Source organism: Bombus pascuorum, chromosome 14, assembly GCF_905332965.1.
Source record: "Bombus pascuorum chromosome 14, iyBomPasc1.1, whole genome shotgun sequence".
Classification (NCBI taxonomy): Eukaryota; Metazoa; Arthropoda; class Insecta; order Hymenoptera; family Apidae; genus Bombus; species Bombus pascuorum.
Window position 1 is genome coordinate 2,363,010 of NC_083501.1, and position 21,650 is coordinate 2,384,659.

Sequence of the window (21,650 nt, forward strand, 5' to 3'; positions counted from 1 at the left end):
GTAGCGAGCGCCGAAACGAAAACCAACCGGACCACGAGCCATCATCCATCAACTCGCGGAATGGGCGATAGAGTCACCCGGTACATTCGCGTGAAATGCGGCCCGCAACACGCGACGAAGAAGGAAGAAGCTGTTAGACACAACACACTCAGCGGACCTCCCATCAATATACGGCCGAATGCAGTTAAGATATATTTACTCGGTTCCATTCCATACGTCAGCCCCGTGCAGCCGCGCAGCGCCGAGCCGCGCTGGGCCGCGCCGAGCCGGCGAGGAGGGTGCATCAATCCAGCGCGTGCTGGATGCATCGGGATGTGTAGCGTTGAGTGCACCGACGACGTCGCGCATTCGTCTTTCGCCGCCTTTTTTAAGAAGGTCCGCTGCTTGTCTGCGCTTGCCTGCCGAAAGTGCATCCGATATGGGACGGGGAAACTAGCGGAAAAACGCTTTTAACCTTTAACTGCCGGCCGATTCGGCTGGTGAATTGCGAGGGGACCATCCGGGGCAACGACGGTCTCGTTATACGATTTATGCGTGTTACCAGCTTTGCTTTCCCCCGCCTCGGGGATGCGGCGGAATCGTTGCGGTTCCGTAGATGATCTTGGGAACTTTCTCAGAATCGAGCTTGCAACGAGCTCGTTGGTAGACGTCCAACGTGTTTACGAGCTTGGAGAATTTATTTCGCCTAATGTTACACGCTAAGAAACACACGTATGTCGTGGAAATTGCGCGAAATGACTTTCGTTCGGAGAACGCTTTCGGAGCGCAGGCTTACCTGATTTTCCGGGTTGTTAACTGCAAAATATCCTAGAACCTGGAACAGTTCTGACAGGATGTAAGTACCACTAGTGTTCTGCGCAGATCCAATTTCCGACTTGTGCGATATTGGATCTCGTGATAATCGGGTTATCACATGACTAGCTATCAGTCGCCATTGCAGGTTGGTACCTTCTGCTCCTAGGAGATTCTGAAATCAGAAGATTTGCGTTCTGAAAGAAATTGCCTGCAGTCTAATTGGGAGAATTCGTTCAAAATTTTCACGGAACTTGGTTGCGAAATGATCGCGCGATTAATAGACGTCGAACGTCCTTAAACCATCGCCTCTACGCAACGAGACGGATCTCTTTGAAACGCAACAAGAGACAGACTCCCGCGGAGATTAAAGAACAGCCAGACTTGGTTGTCAGAAAGTCAAAGAGAATAGATAATAAACGTTGGTTTTTCGACAAACGCCGGCTGCGTGGACCACAAGGATAATCGAGGCGGTGCCCCATGAGACTCAGCAGGCTCTCCAATGGGACACTGGATAGCCCTTATGGTTTTTGTGGACGGGGGCGCGAGCTTTCGATTCAATTCGTGGTTCGACCATTGCAGACTACACGGGAGACCTTTCTATCTTGACAGGCGAACCCCTACGACACGCGATATATACATATAATATCTCTATTGCACTTTCTGCGGTACTCGATCTAATAAAGAGGATACGCTGATCGAGAGAACAACGATCCAAGTTTACTTTCCGGATAAAATTTCGTTAATCTCTGCAGCCAGGGAAAATTTCAGTTTCTCCAGACTTAGATTAATGCTAATCGAAACGTAGATTAACGCCGTTCGATCGATAGGATGAAAATACATTTTCAAAGTTTGCAGTTAGTATAAGATAAAGAGTGGCACGACAAAGGTTACAGTTGATACGTGAAACAAAGCGAAGGAGTTAATTGCGGATCCTTTGTCTTTTCCCCTACATCAAACGCTGGTTAATTAATTAAACGTCGTGTCCTATTGATCAGGGAAACTTTCCTCGCTTGTTAACACTCGCACGATACTTTTCATCGTTCCCTTTTAAAACAAATGGACAGGTTTTTCGTATGTATTTGATGAATCACTCTCGATCGATGTTCCTTTCGAGTCTACCTTATTAAAGCGAATTTTACCTGCACAAATTTTACGCTACCGAAAATACTGAAACGGACAGAATATACAGTAACGGTTAAAAGATACGTCGAGGTACCTACCTGTAATTTCTGAATGTTGAGCCCTGCGATCGATTTAAGTAGCCTAAGGCTGCGAACGATCAGAATCCTTATAGGCTGGGATACCGTAATCTGATTAGGAGTCGGAGAGGATCCTTTCTGATTTTGCGGTGTGAGTGCAACTGCAGCGTAAAGTGCACCGATCGCCCCCGCAGCTTCGGCCGAGGCCAGCGTCGAGAGAAGGTGCGACTCGACGTTGGTCTGCTCGACGTTGTTGTTGCTCTCGTGAATATTTCCCACATCTTGATCCGTTGATTTCTTTAAATGGCAACAGATGCGATAAAGTAGATCGTACGACGACGACAAAACTGGCGATTCGTGATCCTGATCCACGAAAAAGTCGGTTTCGATCAGAGCTCGACTGTGACGAAACACTCGGTCTACCAATCCACCTGCTACCAAGTACCTGAAACACCGATAACGTTTAACATTGTTACTAACTCTGTTATTTGTAGCGGCTTGAGCCGGGTGTGATCTACCCTGGCAAGCATAAATCACGACTCGTCTTATCGTAATAAATTTATGTTAAAATACGCAACGATATATGGGCGGGTAGCATAGAAATCGACAAGAGGTTATTAAGAAATAAGTCGAAAAAAGTACAAAGCGTCGGCGAATGAGACTTTAAACTCTCGACTAACGATTCTAAAACAAAGCTGCGAGTGCAGCTGTCACCTCGTGTTGGTCACTCGTCGATGTGCTCGATTCTTTGGTGACGTTCATTCGCACCGAGGTAACGCTATCGTTACGTCGATCGTTCGTTAATTCCGGTTGTCTCGATTCAACAAAGACTTGTCGCAGTGTACAGCGATCGGTATACAAGAGAACAGGCGACACCGTGTCTCTCGTTCACGGCGGCAAAGTGTGCATATGGGTTCCGATAGATTTGGCGTCATAAACCGTCGCGGGGGGATGTAACAGGCAAAAAGAGGCGCGTTCGGGAGAGAGACAGAAGAAAAAAAACAATGTATTGCTTACAGGACAGCATGTGCGATGGCGTAACACGAGAGGATTATAACATCAGTGGGTAATTCTGCGCGCACAAGCCGGCAGAAGAGGGAACAAGCGTCGGCGCATGCGATGCTCATTCTATCGGGTTGTTGTATATGTTTTTCTTTTCTCGTACGGCACCCATCCGCCCTTCCTTTCACTCGTGACCCCCCAGCGACCGGGTTGTCGAGGGTGCGCGGCTGTCAGTGCGTATTATCGCCGCCCCCTTTCCACCGAAACACCGACATGCTTGGGCTACGCTCGCCTGCCGCCGATCAGCATTCGAATATGAAGTAGTTCGGTGGAGGGCCAACTGTCTCCTCTAATCATAACTAGCTGCAAGCTAATCCGACGCCACTGAACTCGACACGCACACTTCCGCGGACTCCCGCTCTCTATGCCACGGGGACTTTTCGAAAGAAGGAGCAACCCTTGCTCCAGACTCGATAATGAAACGGTCCTGCCGCCATAGTTGCTCGATTGATACGTCACGATTCGGCTTGTTCCGGGGGTTAGGCTAGCTATTAATTACGCGCGATTGAAGACACGTCCCTTTAAAGCGACGCTTAAGCGAGAAAGCCAAGAATGGAATGTGCGTGGACCTGTAAGCTACGAGGCTACGAAGGAGGAAGCTTCGAAAAGGCGTCAGGATGACGACGATACCTCGAACTTGGACTCGTGGCACGTTATACAGACGTGTAACGTACGTCTACGTATTCTATATTCCTATAAATCTTGCGAATACGCGTTGATAAATTTAAGTATGAAACGTATGGAAATTCTGCCTTTCTATCTCGTTAACCGGAAAGGTGCACATCGGCAAATACCGGGAATAAATTTCACTTGTTTACGAAATATAGCGATATTAATAAAGCGGGTGGAAAGGTACCGGACAGTGGGACGCTGGGACCAACACTGATTCACATTGTTGTTGCATAATTCATCGATACGTATAAAAGCAAAGGCGCTTAAGCTCCGTCATTCCGATGATAGAAGCGACGAACGTAATGGACGAACACGAACAGCCGATAATACCGATACTTTCGACGGTACTCCGAGGGATTCGGTAAATACGCTAATAAAATGCAGCGAGATGCGCGCATGGATTAGAATCGCTCGAATCGTAGCTACACCCTCTTAACCTATAATAACACGAATGATAGTCGGTAAGGGGACCGTGTCCTTGCTGCAGGATGTAATAATTCTGCTCGGGCGGGTTGATCCGCCTCCGATTCGTGCTGCTTGGCATTCCGCAAAGTCGATAGAACCGACGAACAAGACCATCCTATGACCCACATGTTTTGCTATTTAATTTTCTTTTTTCCTAGCCTCCGACGATTCCGCCGCAACGTAAACGATACCGAAAAATCTGATTGCTAAGGATTGATAAGGATTCTCTGGAAAATGGACAATAAATAATTTGTAACTTGCAAAATTGTATAAACTGTCTGTGCCACAGAAATCTAGAATCCGTCGATTCATCGACGATTACGAGATTTATTAGTCGAATCGTTAAGCGAAGAACGAGCCAAGTCTACTGACGCATCTCGAAAATTAAAATTGACCGTGGATGATCCGATTACACGAAAGAGGTGTCACTCCATAAACTATGCTACGAATGAATACGAATGAAAATTAGCCATCTGCGGATCGCAATTGCGTAGCCCAGTTACGCGATAGCCAGACAATTCGGAAGAAGCATGGAAAGATCCGATCTTGCGATCTTCACGCACGTCTGACCATTACGAGGCCCTGGCCCATGCATCATCGCTCCCCCTCCCTTAAGATTCCGATCTATCATTGAATGTTTGCGGAGGGGTTCGAGCAAATACATTGAATTTATTTATTATTCTCCCCAAGCGCCTTATGGAGGCCGCAGCAGCCGAGCAATCGCTACCCCAGCGCTGCCATTAGCTAACCATATGATTATTTCATAGCGAGAGCACAAGGGTGCATATCTTTAGACGGACTGGTGCTCGCCTCCGATGCACCAGCTTACGTAATTTCGTGGTGCAACGCGAGCGCATGTTTAAGCACGACCAAGGACCTCGAGCTGGCTAATAGGACAAATTAATTTACATATTCATGAAGAAACATGCGTGACGCTACTTTCCCGATAATCGTCACGATCGAACGAATACGTATCACTTCGATGAGTTTGCGGACGACGACGTTTTCAGTCGCATTTCGTGGCTTTACGTTGATAGGTAGCTTGCGTCTGTGTATTAAGCGTATATCTACATGCATAGAGCTTAAAACTGCATAGAGCTGCTTTGACCATAGTCTAATTTGCTTCCAGGAGTACTCGAAGATTTCTATATATATTTTGTCTGGAATGTTTTAACGTATTTCCGGATTACATATACGCTGAATGTACGAGATAGACGTTGGTTTTTAGGACGAGGAAACGAGGAATGGAAAATTTAATGAGAAGAAAACTACCTTTTATTTAATATTCGTCACGGTACTTACTTCGTTCGTCAGATTGTGGTTCGATTGTTTGCAGGAATCGACTTGAACAAAGTCCTTTTCTACAGGCGGCAAATGTGCCTAGCAGAAGTATCATTCACCGCATCCACAATGGACCATGTTTGCTCAACGAAATGGCGAAAGTGTGAAAACGACAACTGTGTATCGACGAGATGAGAAAATCAACAGAGGAACGACGAAGAATGGCCGTATTTTTCATTGACGTTTGAATCATTCCATCGTCTGTACATCGTATCTACGCGTTGTACACGCTTGTACGAAGCAAGGTCAGAATTTCATGGCATTGAAATAAATTATAAATCAAACATATGCGAGATTAATCATGGCTAAGAGGATCAACGAATAAACAATTAGTCAAAATACAATCGGTTTGATATTTGACATCGGGATATGAAAATAAAATGAAAATAAATAATTTATCAGTACGCTTGCAAATTACAATTATACGATATCAGGATACGCAGAAATATTTCCACGATTAAAACAGAAAATTTTCGATGGACCAATCGATTAACCAAGCACATCAATGCCACGTGTGGCAACGATGGCACACTTGTTACAATATTTACAGAGTCGTCGTCTAGATCTACCCCTGAAACCGACCCCCTGCCTGCCGTTGACAAGTGTCTCCAGCTACCCAACTTCAGCATCCCCTTTTCACCCCTCGCCTTCTCTAGTATCAACGATCATCTATGTAATACATACTACGTAGGTACACGTAGCTACGTATACGTATATTTTACATATATTTGGAAAAATTCACGATAAAATATTATCGCATCGTCGAAGCTCGTTTATTTAAAAAAAATTGTTCGCACAGTACGATCCACGTCTCGATAAAATTAACGATACTAATCCTTTCAATGGGGAATTTAATTCGATGGACCACCTCTCGCTGGTTTGGAAAATGACGATGGTTTAATAAAAATCACATTTTGTTACGCATCCGTGCACCGATAAAACCGTTGAAATCCAATGTACAAGACAGACACGCGAAATAAAGTCTGAAACAAGGTCAAATGGCCGAGGCGTTCGTCGAATTGGTAATGTATTATAATCCTCGTACTCTAACATCCAGCAACTCAGGATATTGCTACTCCGAGTTCGTTGACGCGTAATGCATTCACGCCGGGATTTCGGTAGCCCGAGGGATGAGGTGAATCCTGCTACTCTATACACACAATCGAGTCCTGCCACGGCTCGCCTCGCAGTCAGAAGGATGCGAATCTATAGGGTGCTTCAAATGCATCGTCACTGATTGCTTGATACTTTTCCACCAATGTTTATTCAAATTGTTCCAAGAATAATTTTATCAACTATGCGATATAAAACTCTGAATAAACCTGGAAATACTTAACTTTGAATGTACAAGTATGCTTAAATTAAACATATTTATTACCAAATACGGGCAGATTTTATTTAGACTAATATGCGATATTTGTAGGAACTGCACGGAATTTGCGTTTCCCGTTATCTTACGCAAATATCGTTATAAATTTTACAACATCGTTCGATGAACGCGGTAACATCAACTGGCATTCGTATCATAAAACAAACCTAGCTCTGATGCAAGAAGCGAAACGTTGAGAATGTTACGCGAAGGAAATCACCGTGCGCTTTTTCTCGCACCGTTTAAAGCTGTCTCTGTCAACAAGGAGCATTATGAAAGGATAATAGAGAGAGCAGTGAAATTTGGCGCTGAGTAGAATGGGAACAGAAACAGCCGTGCCGCCTATTTCTATTCACGACCCTAACCAACCTGATCAAATACCGCCTGAATCCCGCAGTTCCCATTACTGTTGTCATTACTGTCGTTGACTGTTATCGCGGAACATCTTCGTCGTGCTCGACATTTTCGCCTGTTTCTTATTTAATTATTCGATTAATTCAAGACACGAAGTAATTTGTTAACGCGCGTAACAACGATACGTAACAAAAGCTATTTTCGTCGATTTCTGTCTTTTCTCAGGACGCAAGAATCTAGTCGTTTCTCTGTTTGAAACAACGACGAATCCCTCTCTCTCTCTCTCTCAGCTTTCATTCGTTTTTCTACCGCGCTTATATTTTTTATTTCCACAAAATATGATCCCCTTGCTAAAAGCTTCGTAGTCCATTTGCGAACGCTGAAAAAGGAGTATGGAAGAAATCGTACAAAATGAAATCAACTGAAACTGTATTTAACTGTAATTTGGGATATCTTTAACTCGAAGGTAATTTCCCTGTTTTATTGAAATATTAAAAATCCAAAAGTACGGTAATTATAAATAAGAGATGGAGTATTTTCTATGCAGGGTTTATACTTGTACGTAGAACGATATTTTTGGGAACCAGCTAAAGCAATTTGTTGGTCATTAATGAAGTCCATGTTAGCGTATTTCCAGTAAGATTAAAGCAAATTATATCGACGCTGTCGGTGATTACAAGCGTGTTAACTTTGCAACGTAAATCGGTTTGACGATGAGAAAATAGAAACGGTTTCTCGATCTGTTATTTATAAAGTGCTGCATCGTCGACCTATCCAAATACTGAAACAGTACCGGCACAACAACAACGGTATATCGGGACATTTATCTATGCTTGTTACCAAAGATAAATTTCACGTAAGCAACAAAATGGTTAATACAAAACTGTACAAGCAATAGGGAAGAACGATACTTTGTTGTACGTATATTTGCATAATCGAGATAACTGCTGCCTGAAAGAATATTTGATTTGCAAAGAATCAAAGTTTGGAGACACGACGTTAGGCTTCCCTAACAGAACAGATATTGATAAATCATTAGGATCGTATAATCGGGCATGTAAAATAGAAGTTTAAACGGTTCGGTTAGAAATTAGACAGCAGATGCATAGGGCCATCAGCTGGCTTAATTCAGCCCGGTGTTAGTGATTCATTCGTCAGTTTCCAATCGTGTTGGAATATCCGTTCAAAGTTCGAAAGAGTGAAAAGAAAGTGGACAAGGATGTCAAAGAAACGCGGGACGATTCGCGTGCAAAAAGGAGAAAATATTAGAATAGAAACTAAATGTTGCAAAACCGGCCAAAACTATTGTTCGTTGGGGGATGATCGCAATCCCCCTGTATCCCCAAACATCATTTTACACGGTTTCGACAACGGCAACGCGTAAAGAAAAAAAGAAAGAAACGAAAGAAAAGAGAAAAAAGAAGAAATAAAGTAGAGAGAATCGCGAGATGAGTCGAGTCTAGGAGGGTCGAAGGAGGGTTAGAGGCAGCCGTACGCCGAGTAAGGGTGAATTTGGACGACGAAAGAGAAGTAGAGGGAGAAAGGGAGAGAGTCCATTAGCAGATTACGTACCCAACCCGCCTCGCTCATTCACCCCCGCGATATTTTTTCTTCCTGCCCCGTTCTCCTTCAACCACTAACGATTTCTCTCTCCTCTGTCTCGCTTTCAAATTCGCCCCGCCTAAACTTCTAAGCTGTTCTCCATGGCAGGTGCATCGCGTTTCTATTTACGCTTTTTCTCTAAAAAGATCATTCGATTTGTAAACGTAAGGTTAGATGTGAATAGAAAAGTTTCACTTCTCCTTAATTCTCTCGATCCTGCGTCATTAAGTATATAAAAAAGTTACTAACGTAATAGTTGCGGAGACGAAGTTACGAACAAGTATTATATTATGGCACGCCGTTTTATCGCGAAATAAATAAAAGGTGCGCTTTAGCGCGACATCATTAAACCGGGAGTTGCGCGAAACAAAATTACGTGGAAGACGACAACGTCCCTTTTTCTCCTTTGAACAGCAAGGAAATCTATTTTATTAATATAACGGCGCTACTGTTTGATCTAATAATTTCGTTTGGCCGTTCTAAAGAGCGTCCCTGCCTTTTTCCCGTACTTGCAGCGGCAAAGACGATCCTGTGGCCCCATTTTCCCCGATAGACTTCGTTTCTGATGCAACCGCTTCTTTTCAATCTTCTTCGACGATTATTGATTTAATAAATACACAGTGCTCGGTTGTGCCTATGTACAATCGAACGGCAGAACACTTTCTTCAAAAAATACCGTAAGAAAATATTTTCGAAGCGTACGATAACCTCTTCCTTTCTTTTCTTCTTTTTGTTTCTTCCAAATAAATCATAAATGTGTCAACGAATAACAGTTTACACGCGTTTGCTATTAACGCGATATCGGAACGCATCTTTCCGGAAGAGACAAGGCGATTTCTTCAAAATCTATACGATTTCCTATACGTGCAAACTAATGAAATTTCTGCTGATTTTGCAAATATGTAATTTACGCAACGATATACGAATTTTAATTTACGATATCAAATGTAATTAGTTAGTCGAGGTACGTTTACTGATAATTTGGTTCAGACGTATAACATGGCGGAATATAACGATGTGGATATCATCATGGAAAAATAATATTTACCAGGTATTTACCACAAACATATTGTTTATGTTAAATTTATACCATCCATAGGTGCACATCTGTAAACGCAAATATCGATAAGCTGATCGAAAGCCCGGTTAATTTTATTTTGAAGGAAAACAAAAACTGAAAGCGTTTCATCTTCCTTTCATGGCCGTTTCAATTAACGAAAGTAAACTGTGATTTACACCGAGGGAGAAATAGGCTAGCGTAACGAGGGTAACGATTTTACAAATTGACACACTTTCGTTTCCTTTGCTGCAACATTCTACCGACAATGTGTAATAAAAACAAGTACGACGTACTCTGAATCGACTTAATCATTCGCCTAATAGTTGAAAAATAAGGAAGATCGAACAAGAATTTCGCCACTTTTTCGCTTTTTAACGCGACACGGAAAAACAAAGTGGAACGAACAAAAGTAATTTGACAAGAGGTGAAAACGCGTAATAAATGAAAAATTGTGTTTGGCTACGACTGTTTAGAAACACGACGTATACGCCTGATTCCGTATTTTCGATGCTTGTGCAAAGAGAAGAAACCATCGACAAGAGACGTTGCTTCGTAAATAACGAGATTCGGTACAACGTTTACATTTCTTAATTCATCGAATATCTTATTAATTTGAAAAACGGAGGCGAATCGGGTGGGGAGATGGCCAGGAAACGGTCGCACGCGTCTCATAAGTAAATTACCAATTGCTCGGTTGATCCTACTTCGATTAAAGCTGTATCAACATCTCAGAAGGCGAAAGGGAATGAGCTCGGTAGACGTTCGTTCGATCAACTCATCGGGATTAATAATAAGAGTGTTTACCGACTGATTTTTCTAGGACCGTTCTAACAATTACCTCACCGATTGCCACTTGAGCCCCGATTATCATCGTTTTCGAGAGTTCTCGATTTTATTACATCGTGAACTAAGCCTCCGCGTATTTCTCCACTCGTCTTCTTTCTCCATAAACAATCTTTGAAACGCGGTCGAATTTTATTTACTATTTTATTCACCCGTCTAACCGAATCAATTCCCTCACAGAGAGCAATCTACGTTTCCGTGATTACACCGAAAGCGAACGAAACGTGGAATTTTTATCTCGAGTTTGGTTCGAACTCGTCTGTTAGAAGAGAACATTTTGGATTACTTTTGTATAATTCATTTACGCAGAAATTATTGGTCGCTGAACGTAGCATGAGAAAAGTCACAGTACACGAGGTTATCCTTTTAGGTCTTTCAACGTCTTAAAACATCGAGCGAACGTGATTAATTATTTCTGCAACATTGCCAATGTCTGCTTTCTACGTAGCATAAAAGCACCAACATTCGTGGCTATACGGAAAGTCACTTCGGTTGAACTTTTTGGATGAAAACACATCTCCTTTGCGTAATAGCGAATCATTTAAAATTCGTAGCAGCTCGGAGTGCATCGCGGACCGCGTGTTTCGGTAAAAGAAACAACAGAAAAAGGGAAACGATATGGTACACGTTACGCGAAGCCTCTCGCTTTGTGGCACCTATTTACGACAAAAGGGCCATTTCTCGTGTTTCAGAGCAAGGAAATAATTCCTGCGAGAGATGCCGGTGTATACGACTCTTTAATCATAGATTGCGAAACTCGACGAATTGATAGCTGACTTTTTCGTGTTATCTGCTTATCTCGTTCAATTCGATGCTTGTTTTCCGAGTGGCAACACTTCAACAACGACCCAATTACGATGATATTTGCTCTATAAATGATTATCAATTCGTTGAACGACGTTTCCAACGACGATAATTCCAACTTCCGTGCGATAAAAATTACGTTTGGATCAGATATTTACGAAGCGACGAGAATCATCGTATTGTAAAAAATCGCAAAATGTAGGCGGAAGGCCATTTTTTCAAACCGTGAACAACGATGAAAGCGCTCAACGATTCTCAAATACGTATTACCAGGTACGAAATGATCGATCGTCCTTAGACATCTGCGCACTTTAAAGGTACGAACGAAAAGCAATCTTGGCTGGTGAGTAAAAATCGTGACTAGGCCATTCTCGCATCGGCAGGAAATTAATCATAATAATTCGACTAGCAACGACCGGCCGGCAATCACTCTGATCGCGCTTTCGTCGTTCATTATTCAAACGTTGGACGTTACAGTTAGTAAACTCAAAATTTGCAGATTCACCGGCTAAGATAATTTGTTTGGATAAATAATCTTTGCAGAGTCGATCGATTTTCTGATTTTTCACAGACAGACTTTTACATAGAAACGCCAATGTTTAGAAATAAATTTACACGAAACTAAGACGGTAATAATTATCATAACTTTTGAAAAATATAATTTCCGAAATCGATATTCATCGATCAATCGCAACTTACGTGTCTGACATACGTAAGTATTGGTACAATTTGCACGTGTATTTCACAAATATGCAATTTCCCAGTCAAATTGGAATTCGAGATTTCTATTTGTCGCAAAGGGGATTTAACGCGTGCGAATAAATTTTAATTAAATACATACGTGTTCGCTAAACACAATGAAATTCGAATAATAGAAACAGGAAGAAAGGAAGCGATTCCGTGTAAATAGGAAAGGATTAACCAACCAATTGGGGGGTCTGGAAGAAGGAAGTTGACCCAGGTGCAACGCTTCTTCCTCTCGAAGATCGAATCTCAGAGGATGCAACGAAAACAGCATGCACCTTGTCACTTTGCCGCGTGGCTCGCGTATTAAATTCAGCTCGCGCAACAGAACCGTCATGTTTTTCTATAGGGTGGTCCACGCGCGTCAAAAGCGTTCAAGTTTTTTCTCATTGTCCGCCTCAAAGAAATCGTGCACCGCGATGTTTGTGCAACATAGGACCGACAGAGGTTGAACGGTGGAAATTTTGTAGGAATTTAAATGGACAGCGTAAATGGAGAGCGCGAACCTTTCTGTTACGTTAATCTCAAATCGAATAAATACGATAATTAATATCTTATTCCGTCGAGGTTGCAAGAGGAAAATATTTTAATTATCAAAGATAATTACTAATATGTAAAATTATATTTTAAAGTATTATGAGGATTATTTTCTCTACGTGTTCGTAATGTTTCTAATATCTTAGAATATTTCTTTGAATAAACAATGTTTGCATTTCATTAGGATACCTGTGTATTTCAATCAAGTATAGGTATATTCGTGGTTTAATGCACGCAATTAGATTTCAAATATCATAACTTCTGCCGCATGAATACTTAATGGTATGCTAGAAGTAATTTTATTATGCAAGGGAAATGAGATAGACGTTTCAGTGGAAACGTTAATACTCTATAAAAATATCCACCTTGAAGACTTTTGTTATTACAGAACGTATTTTATGTTACGCTTTAGTCAGAAAAAGTTTATTTGAATTTATAATGAAAAAAAAATAGTTGTACGTTTTTATGAAAGGCGATAAAAAATGAAATCTAAGGCTTTCACACGGCCCCGTGTCGCGCAATTATCAAAATTAAGGCTTCCGGGTGTAAGTAGGTTCCTCTTAGAACGACAATTACTATAACGGTATCAGAAAAGTGCCTCGTTCTATTGATAGTCTCAAAGAATAAAATAACGAACGACATTCAGAAAACTTTCTCCTCGCGTTATTTTACGAATTTCCTCGCAAGGTTTCGTCCACTTTACGTTTACAAACGTATTTGGAGCGGTTGAAATATTCGGGGGTGACTTGTTCGTAAATTGAAAAGACTTGGAAAAGGAAGTAGTAGTATGTCTACTCGTAAAAAACAGTCTAGCATGATACATTTCGAAAAGCACTTTTGAAAAACGAATTCGTGGCACACTTCTCCTGCCGGACAGAATTGCCAAAGCGTTCCAATAAAATACGCTACCATGTTACTTTTGCTTCGTCTATTTTCTCACGTTTCTAATTCAAGGAAAGCATTTATGACAGCTGTTCCTTAATGCACGATGCTACTTTAAATAGCACGCTTTTCTGAGAATGGAAATGACATCGATGCATAAAGTATGATCGATCCTGAAAACGTACGCGTCGAATTTTTAAGGTCTCGTAACGCGAAAACATGAAAACACACGGTGCATTTTAGCTACTCACCCGGCAATATCCTGGACCCGCGTTTGCAATGCCGATTTTTCGAAAGGCTCCTCCGGGACCAAAGTGCACAGCAATTGCATCAGGCTGCTGGCTACGATTCCACTTCCGGTCGAGTTACCGGATGCCTCCTGCACTTGCACCTGGTCGTCGAGTTTCGCAAGTGTCTATCAACACAATAATTCATTCGTTTAACTCGATTAATAATCGATAAGATATCGTTCGTCTTCTAGACGATAGTTTCTCGTAGACTAGTGGAAACATCGACCTACCATTCGCCTTTTACACAGTTCAGAATCGTTCGAGCAACATGTACAGCGAGAAACGAAAACGAGCTAAAGATTACTAATGCTTGCAGAAAAATCAGCCTATAAAAGCCGAAGATATCGCAACGACCAACGTTAAGAAAGATATCATTCGATGTATCACGAGCCAACCGACCAAACATCATCCTGCCTGAAGAAAATATTCGTCTAACTTGTCCTTTTTAAAGGTTGATATCGGTTTTCTAAAAGGATCGTCAAACGATCGTGCAAGTTGACTCCGACGAAATCGTAATGTCCGACTGGGACGAACAGCTACCAGTGCAGGGTGGTCGCGTGTTTCCAAACAGCCAAAAGATCAGTCGGATGCTGGAGAAGGCGAATTCCTGGCACGTTGAGTCATTGATACCGGCCCGCTCGGCTGGCCGATCAACGACACATACATATAGGCGACATTTAAAATGCTAAATTAGAGGTAACGAGTCAGCAGGTAACGATAAGAATCCTGGAGAATATGGCCCCTAAACGGTTCAGTCTCGACAAATTCGATAAGTCCTTCGGGGAACACTTAACGGCTTGCATTTCCCCGTATTCGTTTACGTTTTGGGACAAAAATTGTCGCGCAGCACAATGCCACGGACCCGTTGACTCTCCGCGTTATTCTCTCGCTCGTTTAACTTGATTTAACACTTAACGCGCAACGTCCATTTTACCCGAGATTTTTCACTCTCTTCCTTTTCTTTTCCCTCTTTTACCAACGAATTATCAACTTCGATCTCGAGAAACGCGTTACCAGAAATCGTCAAGTTCTTTCAAGTTCTATAATCGAGCAGGTTATATCCTCCGACGAGAAAATTACGGAAGAGAGCGAACCTTTCGCATTTTTGTAGAAAAAGGGGGATTTTGGATGAATTTCACGGGGAAAAAAGTTTCTACCAGACCATTTAAATATACGAAGTAATGTCTTTCGCCTGGATATTTTACCATATAAAGCTTTTCAGCCGCGTAATTGAAATGAAACATAAATGGCGTTACGTTGAAAAATCCGATTACCGAATAAAAGTTTCAAAAACGCATAAGAGGAACATTTTTACCGGAATAACGCAACGAAGAAACCAAAAGTCGTACGATGGGAAACGAAACACGTATGTTAACCGGCAAGAAAATTCCTCCTTCTACTTTATCTTAATAATTCTGCGGTACATTTACTTTTTCCGTTTCATTTCCTTCGAATCATGAGAAACGAAATTGAAAATAAAAATTATAGTTGGCAACCTGTGGCCCGCCTCGTTCCAAGACTATAGGAAAAATACGATTGATCTATTTTTGATAAATTTCGAATTTTTATGCTAATCGGTAGCTAAAACCGGGTACTTTGATACGATATAGTTCTAAAGAGGAATAACGTGCCCAGTCCAAAGTTCGAAGGTATAAATCTGTTAAAAGCAGATAATAAACCTGATAAAACCAATAACTAATGTTCATCGATACCGTCACAGTGTTGAAAAAGGCGATGAAAATATATTTAATCCCAAAACCAAATAAAAGTACATTTTTCTTAATATGGAAATGATTGGAAGCGTTTAAAAAACGTGATATATCGTTTTTTCTTCCCTCGTTGCTTCGTTTATAATTCGACTCAAACGTGACTTCGCCCTAAAGTCAACAAACAATCTCCCAAATTAAACAGAAATACTATCTGATATAATAATATCCTTTCTTTTCCCAAAAAAGAAAAAAGATTCAATTTTTAAATTCCTCGCGCTAAGTACGTCGAAAATCCAAGTAACTCGATACGATAACCAAATCCGCTTTTCTTCTACTTCGATCCCGGCTACTCTAAGTCGACTAGATTAAGAGGAAGAATTTTCCCCCATTTTTTTTCTTTTTTTTCTTTTTTTACGAGCAATCGGTTCAATTCCGAATCGTCGAATTTATCTATAGCATTTTTACGCTTTTCGAAGAGGCGAACGAATGCACTGGCAAAAAAGGACTGAACGAGAGGGACAAAATGACGGGGAAGAATAGCAACTTCGGACGACTTACGGGAAATTGTAAATTTGCTTGCCCAATGGACGAGATTGGAAAGCATTCGCGGACCCCAGAGAACAATCGATCTCTTTGTGCAATGGCCCAAACTGTGATTCTTTCTAGGCTTTAATAATATAACAGGCATCATTTCCCTAAAAAGATCCTAATTTAACTTAAGGATCGATTGTCTTTCGTATGTAAAGTCGAATAGGACGTTAGAGAATATTGTTTTCTCTCTAACTTTCCTTCTATCTCTTTCCCTTTTTTTTTTTTTTTTTTTGTTTCTTCTTTTCTTTAAAAACAATTTCATACAGATACATTGTTAATAATAACAAGTTAAGAAAAAATCGTACAATTCGAGTCTTTTCCACGACTTTGGTAGTTCCAGTATCAACGATATTTTTCAGTAATTCCAGCTATACGTATATCAATTCCTGTTCCTCCAGATGAGAACGCTTTCTTACGTTCCAACCATAAACTCGAAAATATCGCGGTGAGTGAAATTCGTGGTCGTAAGAACGTTCTCGCATGGACAGGCTAAAACCATCTAACCGGGAAAAGCTCGCGCGGCGATAAAATATGAGGAACAGCCGAATTCTGGAACGTGCAAAGAGGTCGTTGAAAAACTGCCGATAGAGGACGAGACAAAAGATTAGGCCGGCTCCTCGAAAGCGGAGCTTGATGGAAGCGGCAACAGAAGTACCCACGCACATTCTACATGGAACACACGCTTCTTTCATCGTATAACCTGATTCCCCCGTCTGTCCGTGTGTAGCCGTGTGCACATGTACATATGTGCGAGGGAGGGGGGTGGAGTGTATGTATGTATGTGCGTGGGTGACGTCACTAAAAGCTCTCTCACCGCTAATGCATTTGCGGAGGGGGATTCCCGGGGGAGGAACAGGAGAAGGAAGGCGCCGCGCCAGTGCCGTACTATGAAGCGTGAAAAATCGATCCTGAAATCACGACGGTGAATTCGCGAACCGATTACGACGGATCATTGAGCGAAACGATTAACTTCAAACGTACGGCCAGTCACCGGTCGTCCAGTCGGCAACCTAGTTGGGGACGATTATCAATAGCAGCCTCCAAAATTATTCGATAGGAACCGATCTCCTTCAGCAGGAGAGAGAAAAGAGCGAGAGACTAGAATTGATAAGACAACTAGGACGAGAGAAACAAACATTTTGTGAAAAAAGAGAAGAAGAGGAGGAGTAGAAGAAAAATGAACGTTTGTAAAGAACGAAATATTTAGAATGGAATTAATGGAACGGAGAATGAAATGTTTTTCGTTTGATAAGATATTTCTTCCGAAAAACCAAAATTAGATGAAAATGTAAGATTCGCCGATACGCCAGTACGGTGGAAACGTACGTTTCAACCTCGGTTCTCTACCTTCAACCTCGTTCTCCCCTTTTACGCTTCACTTATCCATCAGAGTTATATCACTGTAGCATTTTCTCTATAGACTGAAAGAATCGATAAGCATCGAAAGTTTTAGAATTCTGACTCTTACACTTATAAAGATTCTTACGTTGAGATGAATAAAGCAGACTACGTTCGTACGTATCGTGAACTTCGATCGCACAAACTATACTCGTTGGCCAATTAATAATCAAACGTAAACAGCTTTATTATTAATAATTGATTAAAACAGAATAATTAGCTTTACTTCTACCTCTCTGTTAATCTACTTTTAAACTCGGCGCAAGACATAGAAATGCAAATGTTCTTAAGTATCATATCAAAGTTCTTACCCCCTGCACACATTTCGATATTTACAACCGAAATTCTTCGGTAGATTTTGATATCCAGCTTATCGACTCGCGTTCAACACAGAAACGATCAGAATAAGAGAGTTAAATACTCTGAACTCCAAAACGGAGGACGCAAGCCGAACCAAACCCTAAGACTCTCTTAATCCTTATTTTGACAAGTCGGACAGGACAGGCATGATGGTCTTTGCCTTCGTTTATTTCCAAGCCACCAACCTCAAAATGAGTCCGAAAAACAAGCACAGCGAAAGAAAATTCATTCGCGTATCGCTGTCGCGTGGACTCCCAATTTATTTCACGCTGATCACGCAACATTATTCATTCTACAATCTACAAGGTGCCCTATAACTAATGATACAACCGAGACAAAAATGATTCAACGTGCCAGTATAAAATAAGACAGCTATAACCACGCGGGAAAAGATGCCGACACACCTTGAGATACTTTTCTTATGAACTAGCTAGGAATTTCAAACTTATACACGGTTATGGTCCATTAAAATTTGAGAAGTATCGTTAGAAATTGCTTTAAGAAAATAAACAAATGTCGAATTATATATATAAATAAATATAAAAATGTCAATATTAAAAATGTCGAACAAATATTAATAGTTAGAGAACGCGTAGTGCTCGACGTACCTCTAAATGCTGAAGCAGAAGATCCAAGATGACCAGAATTTTGTTACTTGACAAAACTGCTTCGATGTTGGTATCATTCTCACTGACGCTTAATTTAAATACACGGCATACCGAAAGGATGCTTCTAAAACACGCGAAAATTTGAATTTAAGATATAAAATAGTATGCATATCCATATATAATCCAGTAATTGTAAAGATAGTTTTTAGATCAAAAAGATCTTTCCAAAACTGTACGTTTAAATTACACGGTATGAGTGTAGTATAAAACGTAATTTTTTATCTGTCTCGGATAACATAAAGAGCGACTTACACTTACTTGTTTGGTAAATTATGAGATGCGGTTTGTGTTTGCAGTCCCAAATTCAATAGATTAGTTAAAATATCGAATCCATTTAAAACTCGAAATACAATTTGATCGAACGAACACTAAAATATTTAAAATGTAAGGTTTATTCGCAATTCTTTTTACATTACTATTTTATTTAGATTAATATATCTTACCAATTTTGAATAAGCTCTTGTTATTTCACCCAATGAACGTTCTAAAGAAGCGATGGCCACGCTTGACCAAGCTGTCTTTGAATGATTGTTGTACAATCGATCCAATTCTTTCAAATTTCGACGAAACTTTGCTTTATTAGTCGACTCGATAGATTGATTCGCATCTGTTTTATGATTGTCTTCCCATTCTTTACCTCGCAGAATCATACGCTGTTTCATTTTTCTGCATCGTCGTTTTAAAGCTTTTTGTTTCTCTTTTGCAGCTTTAACCTCGTTCGAACTATTATTATCAACGACTGAAATTGGGACATCGCGAATTTGAGATATATTGAAGCGCTGCAATTCATCTCGTGATGGCTCTCGACCATCGTGTGTGTTCCGTACTGCTTCGACGTGTGTTTTCCCTTTTAAATGGCTCAACAGGTATACCTCATTGGGTATCTACGTAATATACAATAAATTTAAATATTACATAAGTTGATAATTAAAACAACAAATATAAATAAAATTTAACAAACTGATACTCACTAGAGTTCCGCATAAAGAACATTGTTTTTGAGCAGGATATGATTTTAACGTAGGTGGAACTTCTTCCGACCTTAAAATAGAAGATTCAACTGCTCTTTGTCGAATGTGTTCTATGTTTTCAACGTGCCTTCTAGCTGATTCTTGCTGTTTTTGAGCTATTTTCTTCTGTAGTTCCTCCTGATTTGCTAACTGCGCTGCATGAAGAGCAGATAAGCGTTCTTCTCTATCCCTTGCTTTTTCTCTTGCAAGTTCCTTAAAATTTTGTTAATTTAATATCGATATTATTTTTAAAATTTTGGATAATTATTCGTGAAATATAATTACCTGACGTTCTTTTTCTCTCTCTAACTGCATCTTACCGACCCTTTCTTCGCGTTCACGACGAGCTTGTTTCATTTTCTGAATACGCAACTGCCGTTCCGCTTCCAAAGCACGTCTACGTTCTTCGGCCGCAGCTTCCTTAGCAGCTTTTTCTTCCTGCCGGCGTTGGCGTTCTTCTTGAATTCCCTAAAAAATAATTGTTACGAATAATACAAGAATTTATAATCTGTCTTATCGAAGATATAGATATACACAACGTACTTGTAATCTTTCTTCTTGTTCTTGACATAGCGCCATAAAATCGTGTCTCTTGTTTTGTGCTTCAAGTTCATTAATAAATGCAATTTCTTTTAACTTAGAATCTTCGTCGTGAGCTTTTCTTACTATTTCTAACAAATGTTGCGTTCTATTTTCTTCTGCCTTTTTTAACTTTGTTTCCATTCTAATTCTTTTGTCTTCTATTAATTGGTTCTTTGCACTTTTGACATCTTTCACTTTATTCAACAATTCTCGTAATCTTTGCGACTTTTCCATTAAAAGTTTTTGACGTTTATGTTGCGCACAAGCTTGTTTTGCTTGGTACCGTCGTAACGTCTCAGGTAACGATCTCTTTCGAGATGGGGACGATAATTTCTGATGTAATTCTAAAGCTCTACCAGGATGACGAGCAACTAATGCACGTAACTGAGCAAGCGTATCCACACAGTCTGACCAAGACATTCCCTCTAACACATTTTCGTATCTGTAAAGAATGATTTTAAATTTAATATACTAAAGAAAAGATAAAATAAGAAAATTAGTACATACCTATCTTCTAAACTAACATCATCAGGCATTGTATTAGGAGATGTTCTTTGCTCGTCTTCCATTTCAAGGACCGTTTCACCATCTGTTTCATCAGTTTCAGTGTCAACATCAGTTTCACCACATTCTAATTCTAAAATTTGTCTATGTAAGGACGCTTCTTCATCTGATAACTGTTGCGATCGTTGCGAATCAGCTTCCTCTGTCTTCCTTTCCTCTTCTAAAATTATTCTCTCTCTTTCTGCTTGTGCAGCCATAAATTGTTGTATACGTTTTTCAAGTAATTCCGCATCATTTTTGAAAATAGCTGCGATCATTGATGTAGAATTTATTTCGTTTAAATTAGCAGTGTTCTTGAAAACTTCTTCTACCTTATCTTTAATCGTAAGGTTTACGACTGATTCTCCTTTAACTTTTTCTACCTCGTTACTTATATTTTTTCCTTCTTTTTCTACAATACATTTCCGTTTCTGTTTGCCATTTCCATCTGGAGTTAAACAATTCTTTTTATTTTTTTCAGAAGGACTTTCAATCGATAACGCCGGTAACGATGTTGCAGTACTTGGCTTATGAAATCTTGTAGACATATTTAAGTTGTATGTACTGCCTCTTCTATAACGGCTACGGACCGTTTGCCAACCGTCAGCTTCCTCTTTTGTTTTTACATGCGTCTGTTTTGTTAATACCTCTACAGAACCATTTATATCTCTATTCTGATCTTTTTTTAATAGACTTTGTTCTGAAATCTAAAGAAAAATTTATGATTATAAATGTATATCCCAAACGATTATCGATTAGATAAAAAGAAA

General features: G+C 40.4%; 1 protein-coding gene across 2 annotated transcripts in view; it reads right to left on the bottom strand.

The window, feature by feature from the left end:
- LOC132914240 (S phase cyclin A-associated protein in the endoplasmic reticulum) overlaps positions 1-21,650 on the bottom strand; it is a 32,228-nt gene that overhangs the window by 8,011 nt on the left and 2,567 nt on the right. For both annotated transcript variants that reach the window (XM_060973175.1, XM_060973177.1), the window contains exons 4-13: positions 20,845-21,587; positions 20,299-20,779; positions 20,041-20,223; positions 19,717-19,968; positions 19,189-19,629; positions 19,004-19,113; positions 18,686-18,809; positions 13,981-14,144; positions 2,016-2,439; positions 776-967 (exon numbers count right to left, since the gene is read on the bottom strand). In XM_060973175.1, the coding sequence (XP_060829158.1) occupies positions 776-967; positions 2,016-2,439; positions 13,981-14,144; positions 18,686-18,809; positions 19,004-19,113; positions 19,189-19,629; positions 19,717-19,968; positions 20,041-20,223; positions 20,299-20,779; positions 20,845-21,587 (3,114 nt within the window). The remainder of the gene's footprint in view (positions 1-775; positions 968-2,015; positions 2,440-13,980; positions 14,145-18,685; positions 18,810-19,003; positions 19,114-19,188; positions 19,630-19,716; positions 19,969-20,040; positions 20,224-20,298; positions 20,780-20,844; positions 21,588-21,650) is intronic.